At 40.0% G+C, this 12,086-nt stretch overlaps 1 protein-coding gene across 1 annotated transcript; it reads left to right on the top strand.

The window, feature by feature from the left end:
* Positions 1 to 6,079: 6,079 nt before the first annotated feature.
* LOC139443251 (D-aminoacyl-tRNA deacylase 2-like) lies at positions 6,080 to 8,322 on the top strand. Its single transcript, XM_071224222.1, has 3 exons — positions 6,080 to 6,237; positions 6,731 to 6,800; positions 7,679 to 8,322. Exons 1-3 carry the CDS (start codon positions 6,130 to 6,132, stop codon positions 8,002 to 8,004), a joined length of 504 nt encoding a protein of 167 aa, XP_071080323.1. The 5' UTR covers positions 6,080 to 6,129; the 3' UTR covers positions 8,005 to 8,322.
* The last annotated feature ends 3,764 nt before the right edge of the window (positions 8,323 to 12,086 follow it).

Raw genomic sequence — 12,086 nt, forward strand, 5'->3', positions numbered from 1 at the left:
CTCCAGATCATTCCAGGGAATCAAACAAGAATGTTTACAATGGATAACCGATTTATTGTTGTATTTTTCATATCATGCATATTTAATTTTAGCTGTTGTTATTATATTGCTGCTGTGTTGGAGAAGGGACAGTGGGGGCAACATGGTCTCAAGTAATGGATTTCCTTCCTGTCACCTTCTCCTGCTTCTCTCCAACCTGTTTACATATGTACATAGATATAGTTTAACTTCCCACTTGGCTTCATCGACTTTAGCTTTATGTCAAGTACCTCAAGTGTTTGCAGAATGTTGTGGCCACAATGGAACATGCTAAGGCCGTATATTTATTTAGGTATTTTCTTGTTGATTTACAAAAGTTTATGCCTGATATTCAATGTAGGTGTTCTAACATGGCAAAATACTGAAAGGTAACTGTGGATGTTTTTGTTAGAATATAGTTTTTTTATACATATTCACCATTTCCCCTAATTATAAAAGTCAGACAAAATTCTTTTTATTTTGGTGTCGGTCTTTCTCGTAAGCCAATAAACAAAATAAAAGGCCTCATATACGAAAGTGCACTTTTTGTCGCTGTTTTACACTGAAGCAGTTTGAGTGATATTAGATCAATGTATGTGTTGCACAGTTTATGAGATTTATCTCACAGCATTAAGCAAGCAAGCAAGCAATACAAATACAAGTACAAGTTATGTCCTCAGTTGTCACTGGTATGTGATACAGCTTAAAGATTAATTCAAAATGTCATCGCCTGTCTGGAAAGACATACTTGCTCTTGTCCAAATAGTAAGAGGAAGCAGGCCATCCAAGGCTGCATGAGCAACTATGAACATGGTGTATTCTTAAAATTTTACAAATAGAATCCTCCACCTTTCATTGTGGAAACTGTTTACTAAGTACCATTTGGAATCCCTCATGGTGGCTCTGGGTTAGAATTGGTCCCCAGCAACCTATGCTGGTCATCAGAGGTGACCAACTGGATCGGTGGTCAAGCTCTGTGACTTGGTTGATTGAGTGTCATTGTATCCTGATGGCAGGGATTGTTGCTCACAATTTCAATCACTGGATTGTCTTGTCCAGACTTGATTATTTACAGGGTTCCGCCATATAGCTGGAATATTGCTGAGAGCGGCGTTAAACAACCAACAAACCAGTTGGAAGTGTTGTTTGGCTATTATTCCCTGTATGATCTGGCAATAGCATGTTCTGTACATGTGGGTGATGACACGTGTTGAAAGTACAAAGGGGTTGTGTTTTGAAACACTGGTATAAATGTATGTTTGCTCACTCATCTTTTGGATGAATTTGTACCATTTTGTTACAAGTATGTATATGTCATATTGACTGAATAAAATTATGGGGAGGTTTTGTGAGAGTTATTATTTTTTGGTTTTGAATAGTACCATAGATCAAATATTACATACACACATTCCTTTCATTGTTTTGTACATAAACAAAAATGGCAATCAAATTTATCATCCAAAACTGGCTCCCACAGGAGATTTCCCTTGGGTGAGATCAAGCAATATCTTCATTGTAGATATCGCTGCAATGAAACTGCATCACAATGCCTTGCAGACCATCGTGACGTCATTGGTTACCATGACATCACAATCAAATGACATCACTAATGGCTGTGCTACTGAAGCTGTTAGCAGTACTTTTTACAAATGACACTGCTTATTACTGTCTACAAACTGAAAAAGTTGGAAGAATGATGTTGGATGATAAATAAAATCTCACCCTCTTGTCTTTTGATAGCAAATATATGAACACTCGTTCGTGGTCGTGGTTAGAATTCTTCTTCAGCAACCCATGCTTGTTGCAAGAGGCCACTCACAGGATCAGGTGGTCAGGCTCACTGACATGGTTGGTTCATGTCATCGTATCCCAGTTGTGTAGATTGATGCTCCTGTCGATCATTGACATAGTTGTAATATTGCTCTGTGCGGCGTTAAACAACAAACAAAGAAGACCCATGAAGGTCTGGGTCTTCAGTTTGTTCAGCATCTCATGCTTGTAAGAGGTGACTAACGGGATTGGGTGGTCTTGGTTGATGCATGTCATTGTATTCCAATTGCATAGATCAATGCTTATGATGTCGATCTCTAGATTGTCTGGTGCAGACTCCATCATGTACAGATTGCCTGCATATGGGCTCACAGTAATACGTTTTGGAGCCCAAGACATAAAATTGGAACAACTGTACCAACAATAAATATAATGTCAAGTATTTCTGAAGCCTCTCTCAAACTATGGGTGGGAACTTCCCTGTTATATACATTGATATGAAATCTCCGCGGAAACGCGAAAAATCGGGTTTTAAAACAGTAGTCCTCGGGAGAAAAATCATCTTAAGAGTAAAAATATAATCAAAGATTTTTAAAAAATACTGCGAAAAATATTATTGTGTTTGTGGACAACACTTGCGGATTGTCCTGTTTTCGACCAGAGCTTTCAGCATCATATATATATATGCCTTTACTATTATTCCTGACAATACTATCGTTGTATCATAGGTTTTCGGACATCATACGTTTCTTATCACGAATACTTGCACTACAACGCGGAGTGTGGCGTCACATAGAAATTGTAAATACTCAGAAGATGGCTTGTTTTTAGATAAAGTTGTCTTTTAGCCCATAAGTGAATAAGATGTTTTACAGTTGTTTATGTGATTAGTGAGAAAACTATGAATGTTACTTCAGTGTCCGAAAACCCATAACATGGGGATATATGTTTTATTAATGTCTTATGTTTGCAATGTTGTTTTGCGTGAAAATCAGACATGGAGATAAAAGTGTTATGTGCATGCTACCATGGCTGCAACTGAATTGGTCAACATTTCAAAGAGTCATAGGGGTGGTGGGGTAGCCTAGTGGTTAAAGGGTTCGCTCGTCACACCGAAGGCTTGGTTTTGATTCCCCACATGGGCACAATGTGGAGAGCCTTTTTCACCCGCTGTGATATTGCTAGAAGCAGCAGGGAACCAAACTCCCTGACTCATTCATAGAGCCATACTTGTGAATTCCATGAACTGTTGAGTACAGATTATGTGTGTTCACTCTCAACTTTACTGCATATCAGACGCAATGTTCTGCATCCCGTAAAACCCTGCTCCATTGAAAATAAAATATGTTTATCACCTACTTAGATGAAGGTGACAAATATTCACAATCAATCGATACTCCCCAAGCATCTGACAACATCATGGCACAAGGTCACCAAGATACTGACTAGAGATAACTCGGCTTCTTCTGATTTGTAAGCCAGCTGCATGATGTCATTCAATTTTGTCACCTTTATCAAGAAAGTGTCGGAAAAAATCTCAATGAGGACGGAAAATTTAGAAAAACTTTAATAAATCACAGTCTGTTGACACAAATTAACCTGACTCTGCATGCTCTTTCCATGTTCCCGAGGGTGGTAGTCCACATGACAATCTGTCACTATCTGTTGTTTGTTACAAGTATTACACGATGGGCAAGCCTCTGACCTTGGTAGAATTACCTACACCCATTTCCATCATTATTTTGAACATATACAATATACATGATACATGTATATCAAACAGAAATATGTTCATCATACAACTGTGACTTTTAAACTCAGTAGAACACTTGGTCCTGTGGTTGAACTGTAACGGACGGATGAAAAAGTTCAACACGTCATAGCACGGCATGTCCAGCAATGGTCAGCTCTTGGGCAACTGATTTAGCATGCTCTTCTCGACGCACTTGCGAAAAGCTTTCACCTTATCCTGACACTGGCGCCAGTCCCTCGTCTCTGCCATACATTCCTGTAAAGAATCAACAGCAACGATACAGCAAGGTCACGATACGATAAGTATCACGATACTTAGGGGCCTCACTATACGATACGTATCTTAAATCGCATGGACACTTCTTGACTATAAATATTGTAGAGCAGGTTCAAAGGGAAAAGCTAACTGTTGACACAAGTTGCTATGGGGACACCTGATGCAAAGAGTTTGGTAAACACCTCCCCTTTAAACCCTGTGAGTGTTGTAGCTAATCCTGGAAAGACCAAACGAGTTGAAACAAGCGGACGGTGCTGTAAGGGGATGAAGGTAACTTCTGTCAGGATGAAAGAACAAAAAAGTGTGTTTTTGTGAAAAAGAATACACAAGAGTCACGAATACATGCTTTTGAGGCCTTTTTGACATGAATAATTCAATGCAGACAAACAGCTAATGTGCAAACACAACCAACTATACCTACGTTGAAATGAAACAGGTGGTTGCATATGCAGTTCAAAATCTACATAGTGAATGAATCACTCTGCGATTTGCAATGACAACGGAATAGTTCATGTTGATGACTGGGGAGCTTCAGCTATTTGGCTGAAATTATTCGTGGGAAATAACACACAGTTAGCACAAATAATCGGTTGTTTGTTCTAACAGCTGCACTCAGCAATATTCAAGCTATATGATGGCGGTGTTAGAACAATAGAGTGATGTCACAAGAATTAGTTATTTCTGGAAGAGAAAAAAATTATGCATCTGTGGAACTTGTCTCTGCTGGTGTCAAAACTTTCAATACTACAGATGTGGTCAAAGAGGTGGAAAATGTAGCTGGGCAACACAATTCTGAAGTCTTTCCTGGCATAGATAGTGTCTGATCATCTGACAATGAGGGTAATGCCATCTTGTCGCTGAATGTAAGTAGGCTGATTTGCTTCTGTTTTTGTCACGGTGCTAATGCAAAGCACATCCCAAAAACAGGAGTAGGACTGCATAGAATTGAGCATCTAAGATGTTGTGTGAGTTGAGAAGGCTGTGCAGATATCAAGTAGCATATGTAGCAGAAAGGGAACTTTAGTCAGGCTCAGCTCCCTTAACATGTTTCCCACTCTATAATACCACAGAGACATGAATTATGTCACCTACAACAAAAATGCCAATGTATGACCAGTGGCCTGTAGATATAAAAACGATCAAAGGGAAACAAATCTGTTCTATATAAGAATGAAGATGGTGAACACCAGTACCAAATCAACATCAGACTTTTTTAGAACATTAAAAAAGTGTGAATGTGTATATTGGCGACCAGGGGAGAAGCGCACTTATCCGGGAGCACTTAATTTATCAGTTTTCATGTAGCGGTGTGTGGAGGATCAAATTCACGTTGCCAGATTGAACCAAAGCTTGACTAAAAAGTTAATCTAATTAGCCAAAACTTTAACATGGGCGCTATCAGAAATAATAATATTAGTTCTCGTTAACCAAGTCATCAACCCCTGATCGTTTACCTTTAACTTTAAGCTCATGCACAGTAACGACTTTCTCTGCAAAACTTGAAACTTGACAAGAAACTGTAAGGATTTTTGTTATCATAAAAAGAGATAGTTAAACCACTACCCAACCTCACAACAAATCCTAAGGATCGTAAAGGGGTGTGTGATCAGTAAAGAGCATCAAAGAGCAAAGGACAAAGTTGGGGGGTATCCCTACCCAAACTAACAAGTAACATAACACCAAAGAGTCACGCGAGATCAGAGAAGCGCGTGATGCAGCCTGACTCAATTACTGCCCTGTAAACTGCATTGTTGCCGCGACCAGTGGATGTCGGAGAGCAGAGAAGTGAACTAGCACCCAGTACATACACATGATAGAGCTACGACACTGGAATGTCTCGATGTCTGGATATTACGATTCAAGGTTTCCACTAAAAGCTGTGGTCAGTGGGGTAAAAAACCTATCTTTCATGACAAATGCACGACAGTTAAATGTTATGAACATGACACACCTGAACAGCATAATGCAACTCAGCACAGCCTGTTCGCTTCAACATTGCCTCAACTGGGTCATCTTCTTCGTTAGGATGGCGTGATCGGTCATGCCCAGTGGGAGCGGCCATCTTTGGTCGCTTGAGATAAGAACAATTGAGACTGAGCTTTTCTTCAAGTAACGACCTTCTCCCCTTTCGGATGTTTCGTATTACAATATCACCCAAAATAATTTCAATATATGGATTGTGGTTTGTAACTGTAGTTTGACTTTAATACTATGTGTATTTTATGTACGTGAAATAGAGTTACCCCCCTTGGTTGCAGACGGTCTTTCAGGCCACGCGAACCTTCCTGGCATTTATCCTGTCTGCTAGTGTAATGGCGAGTGGTCAGGGGAGTAAAGCCCGAATTGTTTTACAGCAATGTTTATCTGCACGTTTACAAGTTCAACCTGCCACAGAGGATACTGAAGCAAAATATGTTGAGGTATATGGCAACCAAGTGTCCATGTAATTTGATTGTAGAGGTCCATCCAGCATTAGGATGGAAGGGGGATAGTGTGATAACAGGACATACACTGTCATACACCCTAAAGATATAAAGCCAGTCACTGCAATTTGGACCAAGTTGTAGATGTTGTTTTCTGTGATAGCTGCGTAGGGGTGGCGTAGGCCTTGCAGCTTCACCAGTTTCTAGTGATGAGGAAGATATTGCAGCGACATACTCATATGATTATAACATGCTTTCCGCCAGTCTTCAACCAAGTCTTAGCAGTGTTGTCTGACATGCAAACCATGGTCTAAAAGTTACTAATAAGGACTTGAAAATTGAGGAATATTGCTGACAGACAAAACAACAAAGAAACATTAAATAAATGCCTTAGTTTTTATACTACAGACATGTGTATTCATAACTGTTCACAACTATTCATAACAAGTATTCAGGTAATTAGTAGCATATAGGCTTTTTTATATTTCAGATTGGAAAAGGACTTGTCATGTATGTGTGTTTCCTGAAAGGAGCTACAGCTGATATCCTTGATAAAATGGGTAATATATCAAATGGAAAGACAAAGTCACTGTTTTCACCTATGATAATACTGAATCTTTTCAAGAGGTTCAAATTCGATTTTTCTGGTGGCTCATACCCGCCACTGGTGAAATCATTTTTCACTGTATGCCTGTATATTTTATCTGTGGGACCAGAATTACTTCCAGATCAGTGTCCTGGCAATTGACAGGTTGGAGATTGTATCCGTAAGATTGAGCTTTGAAAGATTGAACCAGATAAAATATAGAGGCATGCAGTGAAAAATGTTCTCACCAGTGGCGTGTATGGCCTATGGGCCACCGCAGATTTTCAACATGGCCACCATGTTAAAAACATCTTTATGGCCACTACTCAGCATTTATCTGTCAAAATGTAGGGAACAATTGGTATGTGTGTAATTAGTAGTGGGAATCAACGCGTGTTCCATTTTTCATTCTTTTTATAATTTTCACCTTTGCACTTTGACTATGCTCGATTTGTCCATCTCACCTACCATATTGAAAAAGTTAATTATGGGCATTACTCAGTCAATTTTTTTGTTAATAAATGTGATGAAATTTGGTATATATGTAGTGAATAGTGGGTAGTTATTAAATAATCTACTTTAAAATATTTTGCAATTTTGACTTTATTTTGACCATGCTCTTGAATTCTAAGGCATATTGGCTCTGTAAACTTCTCTGAATTTGACTGACAGAGGAAGATGAATTTGGGCATGGACCCCACCTCTGGATCTACCTATGGACCTAAGTGTTGTGTTTAAATGTCAGGATTTTTATTTCAATGAAATGTACACAAGGTCAACTGATAAGGCTTGTAAAGCCTGCAATAAAGTTTAGTTTTGTAGTGGAGTGATTGTAAACGTTGTTGGTTGTAGTGAAGTGTGTGCTGTCTGCCCAGTTGAGTGAGACTGGTGAAGGGAAGCGTGTTTCTGTGTTGGAGCTCCCAGGGAACGTCCTCATCATTCCACAGGCTACACTTGGTGGATCTCTGAAGGGCAAGAGAATGCAGTATCATAGAAACATAGACAAAGGGGAGGGAGCGTCTTTGTACGCAGATTTTGTGTCTCTGTGTCGGACTGCCCTACAGGAGACTGTTTGTTCTCAGGAGGCTGGATGTGTCGTCCAGGCAGGTACCTATGGGAACAGACAGGTGTTTTCATGTGATACCAACGGTCCATATACACATTTACTGGAGTTTTGACAGTCACTGCCAGTTCAGGTTCTAGATTTACAAAAACATTGTTGTTGTTTTTATGGAAAATATATGAGTTGGTGCATAGAATACCCTTTCTCACTGAATGACAACAAATCTTGATATCATTCCTTTTTTTCTTAATGACCATGGAAAGTTGACTGCTGTAAACTGGGATATCTGCACTGAGGAGTTGGCTTATAATGCCATTTTCCCGAGGCAAGAGAGTTAACTGACTTTAAAAGTCCAGTTTCCACCCTTGCGGAACTAGGCTTGAATTCCTGGACTTGATCGTAGCCACCAGTGGCTATTACGAGTTATGACTCTCCTATGGACCAATCAGATTCCACCTCTCGTGTCACTTGCATTTGCTTCAAACTAAATGGCGGCGCCCAGTCAAGACGATAGGATCGATAATCAAGATCTATATTGTGACAAAATGGGACTTACATCGTGAATTGCATCAAATCACTTGAGCACCATGATTAAAAACATGAAAAGATTATGAAAATATCTGCTGATGCCGAGTAGGCAGTGCACATGCTTTGCAATTATTCCTGCAATCGCCCGAACTCTGCATAACAGTTTACGAACCGGATTTCGATTTCATTGCGCGAATTTGATTGGACTATACATTGACTACTTAGTCCAGCCTAAATACCATAATACTCCATAATACCAGCCTAGTTCGGCAAGGGTGGAAACTGGACTTTTTTATAGTGTCTCGGGAAGGTGCTTTAATGTATGGGAGATAACTCTTGACGCCGTAGATAAATGGCACCTTGAAGCTACTGTTTTTGTTCTGTTATTCATTGTTCTTATCCAGTGCTAATTACAACAGGAGATATAGACAGTATGATGAGTTGTATGATATCCCAAATTGCGTAGATCGATGCTCATGTGGTCAATCACTGGATTGTCTGGTTCAGACACGATTATTTACAGACCGCCGTCATATTGCTGAGTGCGGTGTTAAGCAACACACAAGAATGTTACAAACTGTAGATGTCTTATTTAAGTGCAGTGTATTTGGCCCAATAAAAACAATACTGTTTCGTACACTTAATTTCAAGACAGGTCAGGTCATCTTTCCGAGGCAAGGGAGTTAACGGACTTTAAGAGTTCAATTTCCAATAAGGTAAATGGACTTTTTCTCAAAACGAAAAGCTGCACCTATGTTGGAGAAAAGACATATAGATGTATGTATGTACGTCTTTGGTTGGAGAGACCCGTGAAGATTCCGGGGTAGAATAGGTCTTCAGCAACCCATGCTTGCCGTAAAAGGCGACTATTCTTGTCGTAAAAGGCGACTAACGGAATCGGTTGGTCAGGCTCGCTGACTTGGTTGATGCATGTCATCGATCTCAATTGCATGGATCGATGCTCATGATATCAATCACGGGATTGTCTGGTCCTGACTCGATTATTTACAGACCGCCGTAATAAAGCTGGAATATTGCTGAGTGCGGCGTTAAACAACAAACCAACCAACCAACCAACTTTGGTTGGGAGAATGATTGGACCTACTCAGTGTAGCAGGTATTCGCAAAGAAATGATAAGGCTTTCAGACTTTTCCTTTCATGATGAAGACTGCTATTCTTATCTGCTCACATAAGTAAGAAGACAGGTCATTAATTAGCTAGGTTTAAATGAATCTGGTGTGTCCATAAAACAGACTTGATCTTCTGAAACCCATGCTTGACGTAAGGGCGACTAACGAGATAGGGTGGACAGGTTGAGTTGGTTGATGCATGGCATTGTATCCTTATAGTGTAGAACGATGCTCATGTCTGGTCCAGACTCGATTATTGACTGCATTAATAACTGCCCCAAGTCTTCAGTAAATGACAGTAAAAATTCCCAATTTGAATACAAAAGTTACAAATACCTCAGAATAAACAAAAAACAAGAACATAATTTTTTTTATCACAATTCTGTCCCCAATTAACCTGTCAAAGGTACCTAGTTTCGAATCCTAAATAAAACCCTGTTAAATGATTAACAGTGCTGTTCTCAGGTACACTGATACAGAACATACAGGTGCTCAGTACTGACTTACCCTGGTATCTCTCGAATACTGACCCGTAGAAAGGTCAATTGTATTTCACCCAACCTTTACCAAACCTATACGACCTGTGAAGATCCGGGGTAGAATAGGTCTTCAGTAGGTCTTCAGTTCTTCAGTAAACCATGCGTGCCGTAAAAGGTGACTATGCTTGTCGTAAAAGGCGACTAACGGGATCGGTTGGTCAGGCTCGCTGACTTGGTTGATGCATGTCATCGATTCCAATTGCGTCGAGGGGGCACGGGTGGCCAAGTCGTCTAGGGCGCTGCGATTCGCTGTGCAGAGTTGCGTCCCTTGGGCACGCCAGAAGCCTATGATTGTTCGCCCCGATTATGTTTCTAGGTTTGTCAGCACCATACCCGTGCTCGTGGGTTTCACTGAAGTGATTAAACGTCTGAGACCTGCATCACCTCGGGCTTTCCTCCGACATTAAGCTGACACGCCGCGATATAACTGGAATTACTGTTTAAAAGCGGCGTTAAACCCAACTCACTCACTCACTCAATTGCGTGGATCTATGCTCATGATATTAATCACTGGATTGTCTGGTCCCAGACTCGATTATCGCCGTCATATAGCTGGGATATTGCTGGGTGCGGCGTTAAACATCATAAACCAACCAACCAAACCTATACATATCTCGTGTTTTGTGTAATGTAGCTGGTCAGGTGAACACAGTACTGGTTTTTGTTTATTGTTGTATTTGCACCATATCACTATTGGATGTTTGAGCTGCGAAGCATCAGAAATAATTATTTTTGCAGAGTTATGACCCTTACCTTAAGGTTTTTGGGACCTGATGCACTGTACTCCCTTAAAGTACAGATTTTTCTTGAATACGCTAATGTTAAAGGGACGACATTTTGCATACATAAGTAAGGGAGAACTATTTCGATCAAGTTGAAATCCGTCATTGCAAATTCATGGTTTCAGAGTTATGGCCCCAATTTAGTGTTTTGCACATGGTTCACAGTACTGCCAATTATTCAGAAACCACTATAGATGACATTTTGAATGTGTTATGAAGTTCGAAAACAGCCATAAAGACTTAATATGTTACAGGAGTTATGGGCCCATGTTTAGTTGTTTGGGTTTGCTGAAATGAGAGTATAAACTGTTTCATATATTGTGAACCTTTGTATGCACATGAAGCAAGTGCTGAACTAGTGCATTTGATGTTCTGGAAATTAAAAAAATAGATTTTCTTTTCCAAGGCAACAAATTAAGGTCCAGTTTTTTTTCTGGTACCAGATCCTTACACTTAGTGGCCCGCAACTTTGTAAATGTATCATGTTAGTTAGGACTGATGCCTGTCGTTTTATAAAATTCAATATTATTAGTTTATAGTTTTAAGCTTGCAATCATTGGTGGGGGATCATTTTCCCGAGGCAAGGGAGTTATCTGACAATAAAAATCCATTTTTCTTCATTGCCAATCAAGGCCGGAATTATGGAGTTATATTTTGGCTGGCCTAACGAGTCTTTGCATAATCCAATCGAAATCGCGACAGGATTTTGAAAGCATGTGTACCGTCAACAGAATGCTGATATTTTCCAAATCTATTAATGTTCTTCATCAAGGTAATCACGTGATTTGGTACACTTCGCGAAGTAAGACCCATGTTATTACAATAGATATCTTAATTATCGATCAGATCGTCTACATTTGGCGCCGCCATTTTGTTTGGAGCAAATGCAAGTGATACCAGAGGTGGAATCTGATTGGTCAGTAGGATGGACATAGAAGGAACATAAGACGTAATAGCCACTGGTGGCGCTACAATGCTTGTTCATTACGATCCCAATACGTACTGGAATCTTTCTGCATTGCTTAGTCAATGTGTCATTGTGATCAATTAATGTTATCTTGAGTCTAAAAAGTTACAATGCTTTGAAATGACGTGGAAGCCGTCGGAACATATGACCACATGGTATCATTGACCTTGGTGATAGATCCTATACTAAGGGACAGGTAATCTATTGCAGGGAGGTGTGTGAGGGTGTGTGTGTGTGTGCGGTGGGGTTG

Source organism: Haliotis cracherodii, unplaced genomic scaffold (genome assembly GCF_022045235.1).
Source record: "Haliotis cracherodii isolate W230 unplaced genomic scaffold, xgHalCrac1.p SCAF_5, whole genome shotgun sequence".
In the NCBI taxonomy this organism is placed as follows: Eukaryota; Metazoa; Mollusca; class Gastropoda; order Lepetellida; family Haliotidae; genus Haliotis; species Haliotis cracherodii.